This window comes from Palaemon carinicauda, chromosome 44 (genome assembly GCF_036898095.1).
Source record: "Palaemon carinicauda isolate YSFRI2023 chromosome 44, ASM3689809v2, whole genome shotgun sequence".
In the NCBI taxonomy this organism is placed as follows: Eukaryota; Metazoa; Arthropoda; class Malacostraca; order Decapoda; family Palaemonidae; genus Palaemon; species Palaemon carinicauda.
The window spans coordinates 7,337,316-7,355,718 of record NC_090768.1 but is presented as its reverse complement, the minus strand read 5'-3'; the positions used below and the strand labels follow the sequence as shown (position 1 = coordinate 7,355,718).

Sequence of the window (18,403 nt, the reverse complement as noted above, 5' to 3'; positions counted from 1 at the left end):
AACAGATAAATTGATTTCAATAAAAAAAAAAATCAAGAGATCGCATTAGTATAAATAGGAAATTTATGAAAATTGTTAAATAGAGATTTTGTAAATAAATCATTATATTATTCCTGAACCTACAAATTATATTTAATTTATATTTGAAAATTCTATAACAGAAACCTTATAAATAAATTGATAACTTATTTGTGAACCTGCAAATTATAAGTTATTTATATCCAAAAATTGTGTAGAGGAAACATTGTAAATAAATTGTCAACTTATTCATGAAGTTGCAATTTATATTTCATTTTTATATGAAAATTGTTAAATGGAAATATTGTTAATAAACTGATAACTTATTTATGAAACTGCAAATTATATTTACTTTATATATGAAAATTGTAATATAGAAATATCGTAAATAGAGAAATTATTTATGAAATTATAAATTTTATCTTATTAATACTTTAATACAAGAAATGAGCTGAAATTATTCAATTCCATGTTTTTCCTAACGATGCTACATTGCTGTAGAGTAATTTAATCAAATGAACAAGAGAGAGAGAGAGAGAGAGAGAGAGAGAGAGAGAGAGAGAGAGAGAGAGAGATCCAATAAGAAAATCATTTGATTAGAAAAGGGTAAAAAGTGAATAAACAAAGGTAAATACGCAAGGGTTCCTTTAAGGCTAAGGCGCTGATGACGTCATGCGCAGACGTGGCTTGAATACAGTACCGCTGTACGGCCGACCTTATTATATATAGATCTTGGAAGTGAGAGGGTACATTTCTCCACAGCGAGGTGTACCGGAAATTCCTTTCTCCAACTGTACCTTTTATTCATTGGTGAGGGAACTGCTTCAATATTGTGTAAAGAGCTCTATTTTAATTACAATATTGAGAAACACGTAAATCGGATATTTCAGAAGTCTGTACCATGTATTAAATAGATTTTAAATTGGTGAATACTGTGGCCTGATTGGTAACGTCTCTGCCTGGTGTTTGCCAGTCGATGGTTCGAGTCCCACTCAGACTAGTTAGTGCCATTAGTGTCTGCAACCTTACCATCCTTGTGAGCTAAGGTTGGGGGGTTGGGGGGAGCCTATAGGTCTATCTGCTGAGTCATCAGCAGCCATTACCTAGCCCTCCCTGGTCCTAGCTTGGGTGGAGAGGAGGCTTGGGCGCTGATCATATAATATATGGTCAGTCTCTAGGCCTCTAGGGCATCGTCCTGATTGCTAGGGCAATGTCCCTGTCCCTTGCCTCTGCCATTCATGAGCGACCTTTAAACCTTTAAACTATTTTAATTATCATGTTGGAGTCATAAATTTATTAAACAAATCGCGATGAATTATAACGAAAGTCACGCATCCAATACTATTTTGATATGAGATATCGGAAAATCCTATCTGCTCCTATGAAACATTTTGGTTCCTTATTTTTGGAAGATGGGTCCCGTCCTTATGCCGTTCAAATATCATATTTCAGGGATGGAGGGGAGATTCATTCAACCAACCTATTTCTAAAAGGAAATTACTATTTTTTTCAACATATTCATAAACTGGAAGAGTTATTGAATCGTTATATTATTGGTTCGAATGATTGAGTCCTTACAGTTATGTGCTTCTTCTTCTTCTTCTTCTTCTTCTTCTTCTTCTTCTTATTATTATTATTATTATTATTATTATTATTATCATTATTATTAGCTAAACTACAATTCTTGTTGGAAAAGTGGGATGGTATAAGCCTAAAGGTTCCAACAGGGAAAAATAGCCCAGTGAGGAAAGGAAATAAGGAAATAAAACTACCAGAGAAGTAATGAAAAATTAATACAAAGTATTTCAAAAACAGTAATAAACATTAAAATAGATCTTTCAAATATAAACTACGAAAAGAGACTCATGTCAGCCTGTTCAACATAAAAACATTCCCTGCGAGTTTGAACTTCTGAAGTTCCACCGATTTTGGGAAAAAAAAAAAAGAAGAAAAAAACTTGTAATTTGGGAAAATATTTTATTTAACCATATTCTCCTTTCTCAGTTTAATCAGATTTTAAATTACTATCTTCGTCAAAAGAACGTACCACTAGAATTAAATCGAGAATTGCACCCGAGATGTCATTTTCTCCTGGAAAAAAGTCCGCAAAAAATGGAGCCTGCTCACTTTTGTTTTGTATTGGCGTCCTCATGAGACACACTTAACACACTTTGTGGTGTCAATTCTGCAGCTCTCGTCTCCACTTCGCATGAGAGTTCTTTCAAGATTTTCTTCTACTTAATTCTTTTGAAAAAAAAAAAAATGCGTTAGGGGAAAAAACATCGTATATCATTATTAACTGCAATTTGATTTCAAAGCTAACCTACAGCTGTATTTAAAGTGTTCGGCTTAATATTACATGGAATCTAAAGCCCCTTCTCTAGCCAAAACCTAAAGCAAATTAGAAAGGGATTTATACTAATGTGGCTAGTCATTCAGCACATCCTTATAGACTTAATTTTTCCTTTGCTCTTCAGCATATGAATACATAAGGAAACCCTGCACTAGGGGTGTAAGAATAATACCACTGTACGTCCTGTGTGTCGTAGAAAGCAACTAAAAGGACAGCTGCAGTCTTGCTAGGGTAACTGACAATAACTGTGGAAACTGCTGCCTTGCAGTTGGACTATTAGTCATAAGCTAGGCCCATCATCTGTAACTATGATAAATAGCTGCATGGGCATTCGATCGTTAAAACCCTCTGTCAAATTATAAACCATGCCTGAAGCTATCTCATTAAGCAACCGACCCCTTAATGTAAGGATAATTTTGGAAAAGAAGAAGAGGAGTACAGGGACGAAGAGTTGACCATAAAGAAACAAGACTTCTTGACCTTTTGAGCGAGGAGCAACTTTAAATCTTTTTTATAACATCATTAATCGATTGGAAATTGTTGTAAAGCATAAACCGAAAGAAAAATTTTAAAGGCACATTGTCAAGATTTAGTAGCTTATTTCAAAGTAACGAATAACATTTTCGTCACGATTAGTTAACCCATTCACTGTATGCTACCTAGCCGTCCCTGTCGAGAACATTTAATGTTTTAGAATTATGGGATTTTTTTTTATTTTGATAATACTCCCCTATATAATAGTAACAAAAGTGTCTGGCTATATATACAAATAAATTTCTCTCCTGTCACGCTGAATGGTACTGCCAGACGTATGACTAATCGGTCTCTCCCCTTCCTTCGGGTAGGGGAGAGAGAGAATAGCCATACCCTGGTAAGAGGGGGTACGCCGAGAGGTATACTCTGAAACCACAATCTCCCACAAATTGCCAAACCAGCAGGTTGTAGATAGAAAAGGGGGGAGGAGGTGGGAAGCATTGCTTGAATCTGTGCGTGTGAGTGCATTATATCTGCCTAAATATTCAGACGCCACTTTTGGCAAGGGTCACAAATTAACATCCTTAAATTTTCAGTTTGCTAACATTCTTTTGTGCTACTCTTTTCTGATGTGTAATATATATAGCAGTAACAAGACTGAGAGCAGTGACCAAATCGAGGTCACTGGAGTTGAGAGAGCCAGGAAAGGTTGGGGTGTTGAAGAAAAAAAGTGTAGAAGAAGCACCTTAGATGCCTTTACTTACGAACATCCTTGAGAAGTGATGCCCGGGCGAGTTACTCATTCATTGTACCATTTCCTGCTTCAGTTTTTCTAACTTCATAAGTTTCCTTCTTTTAAGAGATCAGTCTTTCGTTTCTTTCCACAATTTTAATTCTTTAATTAATCAAATCTAATTGTTGTGGCCTATTGGAAACGTTTCTGCCTTGGTTTCTACTAGATGGGCTATCGAGCCTCGCTCAAACTCAATAACTTCTTGTAGTTTCTGGAACGTCACCATCCGTGTGAGCTAAGAATGTGGGTTTTGGAGTGTTAATAGGTCTACCTGCTGACTCATCAGCAACCACTGCCTGGCTCTGCCTGGCCCTAGCTTGGGTGGAGAGGGGTCTTGGCCGCTGATCACATGTATATATGGCAATTCTCTGGGGCATTGTCCTGCTAGGGTACTGTCACTGTCCCTCCATCTGACATTCATGAGTGGCCTATAAACCTTTAAATAAGGGCATCCGGTTGACTGCTCCTTGGGCATTAAAACACACACTTATATATGTGCCTTTGTAATACAGAACTTTGGACAAGCATGATTGTCATGATAAAACAGTAGAACATAAAATAAAGTCTTATAAACATTATATAAACAACACATCATGTATAAAAATTAAAATAAAATAGCAAGAACTTTTCTATACATCCCTTGGCATTTCAAATCAAAATATGAGTGAAAATTTATCAAATTTCAGTTATCATAATTACACTCTTTTACAACAATTCACCATCAGACTATGATCTCTCCCACACACACATCTCCCGTATATGTATGTATATATATATATATACATATATATATATATATATATATATATATGTATATATATATATATATATATATATATATATATATATATTTCGGGTCAAGCTCATGGTGAGAAAGTCCTTCCTTCGTGAGAGGGGTGCCCCGAGAGGAGAGGAAGAGGGGGTGGAAGGGTTGAATCTGAGTATGCGAGTGTGTGCATTTCTATCTAAATGTTTAGCCACCATTTTTTTAATATCCATCCATCACATCTAACTTTTTCTCTACAACGTCTTGGATAAAGTTTTCTCTTAACTCCCAAGCTCTATTAAATCAATTAAATCAACAGTTTCCTAATCCTCCTTGATTTATTATCCGTGAAAAGATCAATGTCCCTCAACTTCTTATCCCTTATCTTTTCATATGTTACTGGCTTTTGATTAATCAGGTTCCTCGGAACTATTTCTCAGTAGGAAGTGTGCCAAAGGTTCCTTTTCTTTCTTCAAGTTGACCGAGTTAATCATTTCTACGTCGTTCATAATAGGTAGAAAAGCTTATCATAACTTCCACACGTTCCTTCGATGCCGAGACGGAGCCCTTACTTAACTTTTATATAGCATACACTATTCTATATCTCAGAGAGAGAGAGAGAGAGAGAGAGAGAGAGAGAGAGAGAGAGAGAGAGAGAGAGAGAGAGAGCCGTATTATTCCTAAGGCTGACTACTGTTGGCTGAAACCTAGGGGACCCAGTAACGACAGGGGTCCACCTAAAGCTGGGGCATATGCGATTTTTTTCTTCTTTTAGTGTTATAGGTTAAAACTATGGATTATTTATTTGTCATATATCTGAAATTTAGGTGAGGGGGCCGTTGGGAGATGTCGGGTATCCAAAAGAAGCTTGAAGCCTAGGGGACCAGCCATAGAGAGAGAGAGAGAGAGAGAGAGAGAGAGAGAGAGAGAGAGAGAGAGAGAGAGAGAGAGAGAAATATCAAACATACTGGAGAGGAGGAAAATGTTTAGTATTTAATACTGCATGTGATGGCAATATGGATGAGCAATATCCAAACAAATCTCATAGGACTTCCTTTTTCAATTATGAATCACCCTTCTGATTGCTGCTAATTAAAGCAATGCTTTGCGGAAATGAACTACCTGTTAAAAATACAGCAATGATTACATGTCAATTTGTAATTGGAAGCATTGAAAAACCTTACTATAGTAGCATTCAATATCATTTCGCCAATTCTATTCCAATCAACATTTTATTGGTATTTGTTTTCCAACATGCAAAGAGACTATGCATGGAATCATAGTAAAATATGGACATTCTTGTTTTTAAAATTATTCATTTCATTATTTTCGAATAGTAAGAGAAAGTTGTGTGTTGCAATTCCAACGGTTTGTCTGTGCCTATATCAGACAACAACAACAACAACAACAGTCGTTTCTAGTCCACTGTAGGACAAAGGACTCAGATCATGTCTGGGATTTAGCCATTTTCATCACCAGACTGACCATGGCGGATTGGTGATGGTGGGAGGCTTTAGTCTGATCGTTCGCAACGAACTAGCCTATTATTATTATTACTTGCTAAGCTACAACCCTAGTTGGAAAAGCAAAATGCTATAAGCCCAGAGGCCCCAACAGGGAAAATAGCCCAGTGAGGAAAGGAAACAAGGAAAAATAATATATTTTATGAACAATAACATTTAAATATTTCCTATATAAACTATGAAAACTTTAACTAAACAAGAGGAAGAGAAACGAGATAGAATAGTATGCCCGAGTGTACCCTCAAGCAAGAGAACTCTAACCCAAGACAGTGGAAGACCATGGTACAGAGGCTATGGCACTACCCAAGACTAGAGAACAATGGTTTGATTTTAGAGTGTCCTTCTCCTAGAAGAGAGGTAAAAGCAAAGGTGTCTGGTTTCATTTAAAGTATCATCAGAATAGATGCTCACCAGAACGTCAACCACGCAAGCCCAATTTTTCACTGTGGTGCCCAACCAAAGCAGTATCCTCTCCTGTAAACCGCTTAAACTTACGTTCCCGGGCGAGGATCGGTCTGCTGCCATGCAAATGCTAGGCGAACAAGTTATTACTGTACTAGCCAGAAGACTAGTACAGCTTTGCTGATCATGGCGATACACAAAACCTTTCATCATATTAAGGTATCCTCACTCAGAAAGGGTAATCCTTAAATCAAAATATCAACTCTTCAAACTGAAAAATTATGTAACGTTGTAAATGGGTGACATAGTTTCACATTTTGCAACAAAAAGAAAAAAAAATGCTCAACGTATGTATGAGATTTTTTTTTTTTTTTTTTTCTTTTTTTTAAGGATCGTGCCTCCTTTAACCTACACAAGGAATTAGGCTTTGTTGTTAGACTAAGGTGGGTTACAACAAAACGTTGTGGTGGCCTATTTGAAAAGTCCCAGCTTGGCGTTTTACCGGACTGGGGTTCGAGTACAGCGCAATATCGTTTAGTTTCTTGCAGTATACGCAACCTGACCATCCTTGTGAGCTAAGAATGTTGGGTTTGGGGTAGCCTATAGGTCTACCTGTGGAGTCATCAGCAGCTATTGCCTGGCCCTCCTTGGTCGTAACTTGGATGGAGAAGGGGCTTGGACGCTGGTGATATGTATATATATATGGTCAGTCTCGAGTCTAGGGCATTGTCACTGTCCTTTGCCTCTGCCATTCACGAGCAGACTTTAAACCTTTAATATTAACGTGTTAAAAATTAATAAATCAAATTCCGTAACCTTTAAATTATATAAGGGTATTTGCTTAATAAATGTGACTACCTAATTTTGTAATGGATGCTCCAATGTCTTATTTAAGCATACAAAAATCTTCTAAATTCCAATATGAAAAAAAAAAAAAAACCAGTTATACAATACGTGATAACCTATGCACTTTCTGAGCAAACATTTTAACAGAGAACATCTAAAATACGAATAAAAAACACTTATATGTCCCAATATTTAAATATAAATTATTTCATAGGTAGATAAAAAATTTAAACTATATAAATTACCTTTAAACGAAAGAATTATTACATAGAGACTAGACTGTCTTGAAGAGGGCAAAATACGTGATCTATTACAAGACCGGAGTAGATATTTTATTCTCGGCTTCGAGATCAATCTTTTTTTTCTTCATTTGAGGATTCCCTTGAATGGGCTATATAGATTTATTGGCAGAAAAATCTCCTTTGAAACATCAGGTAAATAATGAATACATTTTCTCTCTCAGGTATTGGCATTTTAAAGACTTCCAAGAATGTTTCATCTAAATGTTTCCATTTTTCTCTTATTTAGAAGAAAGAAAACTATCAACGTTTGGTTTTTATTTTAGTGGAGTGACAAAATTTCTTTAAAGTGTAAAATAAAGATATCGGGGGAGTAACAATAGGATCATCTCTTGAAAGAAAAAATTGTAAAAGGCAAAGTCAGGGTAAAGAGGGGGTTCCATAGCTTTGTAGTAGCGGGTAAAAAACAATCACGGATATAACCTTGCATGAGAGGTTGTGACTTAGTCGGATTAACGCTATGCCTATGAGAAAAAACGAATATTTCGTTTATATATCGAAAAGCTAAGGTGGATGGACTGTATCAAGGATGACCTTCGATCAAAGGGATTAACCGGTGATGAGGTGTGGGATAGAGGTAGATGGAGAAAGCTGACCAGAAACATCGACCCGATATATTATTATTATTATTATTATGATTATTACTTGTTAAGCTACAACCCTAGTTGGAAAAGCAGGATGCTATAAGCCCAGGGGCTCCAACAGGGAAAATATCCCAGTGAGGGAAGGGAACAAGGAATAATAAAATATTTTAAGAAGAGCAACAACATTAAAATAAATATCACTTTATAAACTATAAAAACTTTAACAAAACAAGAGGAAGAGAAATAAGATATAAGATAGAACAGTGTGCCCGAGAGTACCCTCAAGCGAGAGGGAAAAGATGTAGACAAAGAAGAAGATCGAAAAGCTAAACTTTGATGAAAAAAAAAAAAAAAACTATAAACAAAGCACTATGAAAATGCTAAAATTTGGTTACATTATCATGATTTATCGTCAAAAGAACGAACAGAAAAAGTGGAGTGCTACTGAAGATCATTGATGAAATGGAAGAAATGCTTACTGAAAGAACAAGAAATAAAGCAGATGATGCCTCGTCAACGTTTCAGAAACGTTTCCTGAAAAACCATTAACCGGTATGATTATTGATTGACCTAAGCAGGGGATTAGGTACATGGAATTTAGTCAAATGTGCTGCTTCATAGCCAGGGAAGGGAATGGGCATACGTATAGCTGTACCACAGTAAAAATTTATGCTGAATTTATTATTAAAAGAAGGTGTTTTACCAGCCCAATGAGTCAAGCTTGACTCTCACAGGGCTGGTCCGAAAAAAAAATCGGGATATAAAGAATTATAAGATTATAAAAATTCAATTGATAAGGAAAAAAAAAATAAATAAATGAAAAAAAAATAATTATATATATGTATATACAGTATATACTTATAATCTTTAAATATTCTAAATATGGGTTGGAGATTTGATTACATTATTAAGGCGTTTCATTTTGGAAAAATGGCAGAATATTTGGAATAATGTGCCAGAAAATAATTGATGCTGAAAGCCGGGTGGGTAGCATCTTCTGAGGCATAAGAGTGAGATAAATTATATATAGTTTATAGCTTATATAGGAAGTATTTATTTTAATGGCACTGTTCTTAAAATACTTTATTTTTTCTTGTTTCCTTTCCTCACTAGGCTATTTTCCCTGCTGGGGCCCCTGGGCTTATAGGATCCTGCTTCTTCAACTAGGGTTGTAGCTTAGAAAGTAATAATAATAATAATAATAATAATAATAATAATAATAATAATAATAATAATAATAATAACGACTAGTAACATTAATTGGGTACACACGTTGTAAGAAACAAATATTAAAATTGGCCTCGCCCTGTTTTCTAGTCTAAAATATTGAATCTTTTTCATGCTAAATTGAAGAAAAATTTAAATCCTACTTCTGGATATAGTTCACTGAAATGATTGAAAGGCAATTTGTCTGACGTCCCTCATGACTGTATGTGAGAGAGAGAGAGAGAGAGAGAGAGAGAGAGAGAGAGAGAGGGGGAATGATACAGGAACGTAGATGGAAAGGGGGGCAGGATAAAAAAAGACCTTAGATTATTCATCTATTTCACCAATCAGTTGAGATCTTAATTATCCACTCAATTTACTTTTTCTAAGAAGCATATACCTTAGAGTCATTAAGCCTATTAAGCCTTCTTTTCTCTGTCTATAACGAAGGATGCGAGCCGTTTTAATTTCGCTTAATCCTCGCTTATTACGTTCGTTCTTACTTTTGGAAATTTATGAGAGTTCAGGAGCTTTCCATCAAACTCATTATTATCCATTAATTATCGAAGATCCCGCCTAACAAACCTTGAGAAAAGTTATTATAATGGATAGCCTAGCGTAATCAAGTCTCTCTCTCTCTCTCACTCTCTCTCTCTCTCTCTCTCTCTCTCTCTCTTATCACTTTACATGAATTGCAGAGGTGAAAAGGAAAAGTGTATCACGATTCAAAACTAGTGTACGCGACCCGTCAAAAATGACGGTTGAATATTTAGATAGATACAAACACACAGATTCAACCATTTCCACACCCTCCTCCTTTTCTAACTACAACATGGCAGTTTCGGCAATTTGTTGGAAGATTGTGGTTTCCGAGTGTACCTCTTGGCGTATCCCCTCTCATCAGGGTATGACCACTTCCTCCCCCTCCTACCCAAGGGACAGGGAGAGATAGAGTAGTTATACTTTTGGCAATGCCACTCAGCGTCACAGAATATTATATATATATATATATATATATATGTATATATATAATATATATATTATATATGTGCATATATATATGTACATAGATATATATATATATATATATATATATATATATATATATATATATATATATATATATTATATATATATATATATGTACATATATATATATGTACATATATATATATGATAATATATATATATATATATATATATAAATAAATATATATATATATATATACATATATATATATATATATATATATAACACTTGCTCTTTATTGTATAGGAGATTTAACTAATCGTAAAATTGGTATGAAAATATAATGTAAAGAAAAAAAAAATCCTCACAAAAATTCAAAGAAATCTCCTGGGATTAAGTCTGGGAGTTAACTGTAGCATATTTTCTTATATACACGATAATAGTTTTACTCCGCCGAAAAAAAAAAAAAAAAAAAAAAAAAAAACCTATGGGCAAAAGTATCTCATATTCTCTTTCATAATCAACACATAAATAGGAAATTAATATTGGTCTAAAATACTTTTTTTTCGAAAAAAAAGATCGCATATTAATACTTTGGATTCATTTGCATACATTTGCTTTTCATAGCAAGTTTAATATAAATCAATCTAACAACAAGATGAAATTTTGAGAAATACATATTATATGACTGTCTAGTACAAAAAAAAAAAAAAAAAAAAAAAAAAAAAAAAATTTTAAATTATCAATTGATAATACAATAAAATAATTCTACTTCCAAAAATGTTTAAAAATTATTTTTTTATAGCGCGGTTCCAAAAATTAATTTGAAACGACCAATGAGATTTCCAAATATAAATTCAATAGTTTCACTCAAACAGATGCGGCCAATATCACCATTTAAACAAATGTTAATTTGTATTGTGTTTGTACACAAAAATGTTCGCTAAATATGAGTATATATAAGTGAAAGACGCGAATTTCTAAATACATATGAAAGTAAATATCCTCACGAGAACTTTAAATGCAAAAACAGGTACATGTTGACGTGGATAAGTAAGATCAATCATTTCAATTTCTCCTCGCTATATATATATATATATATATATACATATATATATATATATATATATATATATATATATATATATATATATATATATATATATATATATATATATATATATATATATATAAATACACCAGAGTCCTGTAAAGGTCTCAACCGATTCGAAAAAGAAAAAGCGAGAACAATTATTCAAGGTAAAGTCCTTTCATCTGTCAACAATCCTAAGACATCTATCGAAGTATCTCATTAACCCTTTCATTGCCAGTGGTCTTCATTATATCTTATGGCACCCAAATTGTATCCATTGCATAGCGGCCAGATTACATTCAGAGAGGTGCAAATCTGTACAGATTGGCCCCTGTTCACATCCACGAAGTATGTGGTCCATTATATTGATGAGAGGCCCCCAGGGGCACTCAGGAAAGGGGGCGAGACATCACTGCCAGTGCTGAATGTAACGAAACTTCTGATGAAGTAAAATCTTTCAAGACCACAAATACCTATAGTCACCTATTTTTAGTCAGGCAGAGTTATACCGACTCGCAGGGGTGCCCTTTTAGCTCGGAAAAGTTTCCTGATCGCTGATTGGTTGGACAAGATAATTCTAGCCAATCAGAAAGCAGGAAACTTCCGAGCTAAGGGCACCGCTGCGAGTTAGTGCAAATGCGCCTCATTAAAAATTTTTTAGTATAGTTTGTTGATACTTATTAGAAAGCTATCATCTAGACCTATCTATTGAATATCAACTTTCTATACTTTGGGGGATTTTAAGAGTTTCCTTTTTCTAATTTTGACTAAGTCATCAATGGTAGCGAAAGGGTTAATGAGATGCTAACTCGACATTTAATAAGAAAAAAATGGCATTTATTCAAAAAGATCTTCACGACCTCTAATGAAAGGAAAATCTGTATTAAATTTCGGTAGACAGAAACGGAGAAAACGATAAATAAAAATAATAACTGCAGGGTTATGAACTATCAAGGTGCCATTTACATGAATTAAATCATGTATATTTTGTGGGGAAAATAAACTTCATTTTACTCCAAAGAGTTACGCAATTACTTCAGTGAAGAATACTTCAAGATTTCATAAACTCTTCAGAACTAGCCTCCTTAGGTGAATATATTTTCAAAATTCCATCATCTCGTGTTCTCGTAGGCAAACTTAGCGAAACTCTTACTGTATTACCGAATACACAATAGTTTAACACTCAACAGACGAAAAGAATTATCTATCGCCACTTGAAATTTTCGATTAAGCAAAAGCTACCATCTTTCGAAAAATCCGAAATCTTTGATTTTACATTAATAAATATTACCCATAACTCTAGACATAACTTACTGTCAAAGAATTTTCTTGACATCGAAAACAACTTTTTAAGAAAATGAAGCTAAAAAAACCAGTTCATATTCAAAGAGAGGTTTCCAATAAAATCATTTGTATAGTTTTAACGGAAGATAACTTAGACGTCGTCTACATCATAATAAGCATTTTGGATATGGGGACAGCGACATCACTTAAGAATAGAGGAAATATCTCAATTTTTCACATCTGAATTACAAGGGTGAGCAGGTAGTGTTTTTATAGTGCCTGTGCAAAATTTTTCCACAGTCACAGGTGAAGGTTGGCCATTTTTCACAAACAAATGTGTACACAGTATATGGTATGGGCATTAACGTCACAGCTAGGTAAACTTCATGGGTAGAAGAGAGCCTCGGGCTTTCTTTTTTAGGGAGACTCACGCAATACACATTACTTCAGTATTCAGTGAGTTTATAAAAAGCAATTTCAAAGTAGTTCGTACCAAAAAAATACAATGAGACAAGATATACAAGGACTGATATTAGTACCATAATCAGTCCCTTTCTACTGTATCAAATAGGCAGAAGAAGAGTTAAGAAACTTCTCAAAAAAAGAAAGAAAAAAAGGAAGAAAAAAAGAGAGAACCGTCCAAATGAAACACTCACCTATCGTTGCCATCCCGGCGCCAATGAAGATGAGAAGGATGCCGATGGTGAGCGCCTTGCAAGCATTCCACAGACATGTGGTGGTGACCTTGCCCTTGACCGCCTGTATACTCCACTGACGCTTGGCCTGCGACCTGCGCGGCTTGAGCGTCTCGCTGCGCTGCATGTTAGTCGAGGTGCCCGACGTCGTGGCAGCCCGCAGCTTGGCCGACATTATCGCCCCGGAATACATGCTGGCGACTTTTCAGCGACGATGACGACGACCCTTTAGCTAACACTGCTGCTCCTGCTGCTTCGACTGCTGCTGCTGCTGCTGCTACTGCTGGTGTCGTCACGCCGCCTGCTTCCACTGGAAGGAGATAATAGGATAAGAGATTAACAAGGCAGTTCAGCTGTTGAGGATTTGTAAAATGTGCAAAAAATCTGGAAGTGTTAATCTCTGATAAAAAGATGCATACTTCACATTATTTTATAAGTGCATTAATAATCAATGTACATATAATTGTAGTTTATACATTTTAAGATGATATCTTTGTTTAACTTCCCATCAGGTGACAATAAGGCACATGAATGATAATATTGAGAGGAAATCTCTCAGATCTTATGAATAATAACTTTAAAATAAAAGAATATAATAAATATAGATTGAAACCACTGCGTGATATGGGAAAACCACAGGCTAAAGAGAATAAATACTACAAGTATCAGAAACAATGAAAATTGCAAGAGAGGTTTTTAACATGGAAAGGATCCCTAGAAATAAAAAGATTTGAGGTGAACATTGGAAAGACTGAGCTAATGATTTTAAGTAGAGAAAGACATGAATAAGAAACCATTTAAGTCGAGATGGTACAGTGCTAAAAGAGAAGGATGAGTTAATCTACTTGGGATAAATAATAACAGAGGGAGGTACTGAAAAAAGAAGAGAAACAGAGTGAAAGAAGAATGATGAAAATGAAGAGAAATAACTGGAGTTGTTCTAGACAGAGAAATGCCAATAAGACTCAAAATGGAGATCAATAAGACAGGTATCAGGCCTGTGCTTTTATATGGGGAAGAAACTTGAGCACTTGAGACGAAAGAGGAGGGACTGCTGGAAAGGACCAAGATGAGGATGGTGAAATAGATTGCTGGAAAGGAGGGAGAGTCATGATAAGAAAAATTTGCGGTATATGTAAGGTAAAAGATAAGGCTAGAGAAACAGAGATACTATGGCCATGTAATAAAATAGAAGTAATTAAGAGAGTTAAGAACATGTCAGTGATATGGAGGAATGTGAGGCGTTAATGGATCAGATGAATGAATGTGGTGTGACGGGCCGAGAGAAGGTTGTGACTCAAAGGCAGGATGCAAGCAACTGAGTGAGTTTATTATGGAACACTCTCCTTTATATACAAAAGCTCAAAGCAACAAGAAATTTCATGTTTGAAAAACAGACAATGTTACAGAGGAAAAAAGCAGACATGTTTAATCTGGTTCATTTTAGTGCGAAGGAAGAGCGAAGGTACTAGCATAATATATACACAAAATGAACTATGTACGATCGTGTGACACACGGTTGGTACAGTGGCGAGGTGGGATATGGGTGCAGCTGGATTTGGGGAAAGATGCCAGGAATGGAAATACATGGAGGAAGATGAATCGAGCGGCCGACCCTGGTATACAGTGAAACTAATAAGATCGAAAGAAGATAAAGATAACAAGTACCATAACATTATGAGTATCTATGAGGTAAGAAAATATTTCTTTCCAATAGTTATCCTTACATTAAGGGGTCGATTGCTTGATGTGCCCACTCAAAAGCTTTCTTTCAAAGGCATCCTCTTCCACCAAAACTTCTTCTCTCTATATCATCCTTCACCTTATCTCACTATCTAATTCTATGTCCCTTTCTCTATATTCCCCCTCTAACAGGTTTCTCCTAAGCCCTCCTCATACCCTCCCCACCATCCATCCTCATCACGTGTCCACACCACCTCAGTCGTGACATTTTTATCACTTCTATAATCTTTACTACGCCTGCCATTTTACTTATTTCATCACTTTCCAATTTTCCTAGCAGAAATATTCCCATAATCTACCTCAGCATTTTCATCTCTGTTTTCTCATTGCTTCCTCTTTTTGGCATTTTATGATGGAAGAAAATACATTTTTTGGGGAAATAAAAATATGTTAGAATATCAACTTTTAAACTTTTTCGGTAAAAACTACATGCCTCAAAAATATCTCTCTCTCTCTCTCTCTCTCTCTCTCTCTCTCTCTCTCTCTCTCTCTCTCTCTCTCTCTCTCTCTCTCTCTCCGAGAACCGTGAAACGTTGGAAAATTCTCTATTTTACCTCTAAAATCTGTGAAAGTCAACCGTGAAGCGTAAATCCCCACGGCATGGAATATTCTCACAAATGCAACCAAAGCGGATCTATCACATTTCGATTTGTAATCTCTTCACTTTTAAAAGTTTCTTTTCTGAAATTATGATACTTAAGAGGAATATAGAGATAATACAAGCCGTAGGCAGCGGGAATTAAAAGGGTGAAACGCAAGCTAAAAAGGAATCAAGTAAAATAAGTCTACAAATATATATATATGTATATATATATATATATATATATATATATATATATATATATATATATATATGAGAGAGAGAGAGAGAGAGAGAGAGAGAGAGAGAGAGAGAGAGAGAGAGAGAGGAATTTAAGATAATGTTAACTAAACTGATTTAGAGATCTTTTAAAGGTTTAAAATTCACTCATGAATGGCAGAGGCTAGGGGCAAGGACAAGGCTCTAGCTAGCAGGACAATGCCCTATAGACTAACCATATATACATATGATCTGTGTCCAAGCCCCTCTCCAACCAAGCTAGGACCTGGGAGGGCCAGGCAACAATGGCTACTGATGACTCACAAGGTAGACTTATAGGATCCCCAAAAATCCCCATCCTTAGCTCACAAGAATGGGGAGCTTGCGGACACTACAAGAAATTAACAAGCTTGAGAGGAACTCGAACTGCAGTCTGGCAGATCGATAGTCAGAGAGGTTTCCTTAGAGCAATGTAAGTTGAAATCTACTGTATTTCAGGAAAAGTGACCGTACGCCCGCACACAAACACATATTTAATTAAAATAGCTTTCCTTGAGCTGAAGGTAGCTCGGGAATCAATGACTATAAGTTATTGAACCTGGCATTGATAAAGTGGCCAGTATGATTACTAATTTATATTCACAGCATAAGATACAGCATTCAAGAGATCTATGGTATTTCTGAACGAGAGAGAGAGAGAGAGAGAGAGAGAGAGAGAGAGAGAGAGAGAGAGAGAGAGAGAGAGAGAGAGAGAGAGACTATTGATGGAAACGGTAATGGTTGAGCACAAAGAATATCCTTTCAACATGTGATCATTTTAGTTCACCATTTTGTTAAGATCAGAGAGAGAGAGAGAGAGAGAGAGAGAGAGAGAGAGAGAGAGAGAGAGAGAGAGAGACTATTGATGTAAACGGCAATGGTTGAGCACAAAGTATATCCTTCCAACATGTGATCATTATAATTCACCTTATAGTTAAGATCGTCTTGAGAGAGAGAGAGAGAGAGAGAGAGAGAGAGAGAGAGAGAGAGAGAGAGAGAGAGAGAGAGAGAGACATTATTAACGGTGGTGGTTGAGCACAAGGAGTAGGTTCAAACTTGTGATAATTACAGTTCACCATACACTTAGGATCATAGAGAGAGAGAGAGAGAGAGAGAGAGAGAGAGAGAGAGAGAGAGAGAGAGAGAGAGAGAGAGAGAGAGAGAATTAATGGAAACGGTAATGGTTGAGCACAACGTATATCATTCCAACATGTGATCATTACAGTTAACCTTATGGTTACGAATAGGATCATCTCGACGCATTCCTTTGGCATCACTGGCATTCAGATGATGCCAAATTGGCAATAGGAAGTGTCAACATCCTCAAAATTGGGAGCAAAATGTTTGGAAAAAAAAAAAAGTCGCCATAAAATATGCTTCAAGGACTACTGGTTCTTTTCTTCGATCACGTCATTATAGAAGAAGAACGTTATCAGGGGTCTTGATGGTTTTGAAAACAAATTATTATCATCATTATTATTACTAGCCAAGCTACAACCCTAGTTGGAAAAGCAAGATACTAAAAGCCCAAGGGCTCCAACAGGGAAAAATAGCCCAGTGAGGAAAGGAAATAAGGAAATAAATAAATGATGAGAATAAATTAACAATATATCATTCTAAAAACAATAACAGCGTCAAAACAGATATGTCCTATATAAACTATTAACAAACGTCAAAAACAGATATGTCATATATAAACTATAAAAAGACTCATGTCAGCCTGGTCAACATAAACATTTGCTCCAACTTTGAACTTTTGAAGTTCTACTGATTCAACTACCCGATTAGGAAGATCATTCCACAACTTGGTAACAGCTGGAATAAAACTTCTAGAATACTGTGTAGTATTGAGCCTCATGATGGAGAAGACCTGGCTATTAGAATTAACTGCCTGCCTAGTATTACGAACAGGATAGAATTGTCCAGGGAGATCTGAATGTAAAGGATGGTCAGAGTTATGAAAAATCTTATGCAACATGCATAATGAACTAATTGAACGACGGTGCCAAAGATTAATATCTAGATCAGGAATAAGAAATTTAATAGACCGTAAGTTTCTGTTCAACAAATTAAGATGAGAATCAGCAGCTGAACACCAGACCGGAGAACAATACTCAAAACAAGGTAGAATGAAAGAATTAAAACACTTCTTCAGAATAGATTGATCACCGAAAATCTTGTAAGACTTTCTCAATAAGCCAATTTTTTGTGTAATTGAAGAAGACACAGACCTAATGTGACAGTGATATACAAGAATATTGTTCACTATAGCTATCATGAAATTATGTACAGTATATACGTGAATTTAATAAAAGACGACGATATCTAAATAAATATTCTAGCAATACAATGACGACAGGAAATCTAAGTGACGCTCTTCACTAACGAGGTTTGACAACAAATACCTCTATACCTTGTAAAAAATTATTTTTTGCAAAAACATCCAATTTGTATGGCCTGCTACCAAAAATATTTTTATTTGACGGAGTCACCCAATAAATCTATCAAAAACTTTC

At 35.5% G+C, this 18,403-nt stretch overlaps 1 protein-coding gene across 1 annotated transcript in view; it reads right to left on the bottom strand.

Moving 5' to 3' along the window:
* Positions 1-13,617, bottom strand: part of LOC137634086 (uncharacterized) — a 200,901-nt gene extending 187,284 nt beyond the window's left edge. Inside the window, exon 1 of the mRNA XM_068366301.1 lies at positions 13,268-13,617. Coding sequence (XP_068222402.1) covers positions 13,268-13,499 — 232 coding nt within the window. The 5' untranslated portion in view covers positions 13,500-13,617. The remainder of the gene's footprint in view (positions 1-13,267) is intronic.
* Between the last annotated feature and the right edge of the window lie 4,786 nt (positions 13,618-18,403).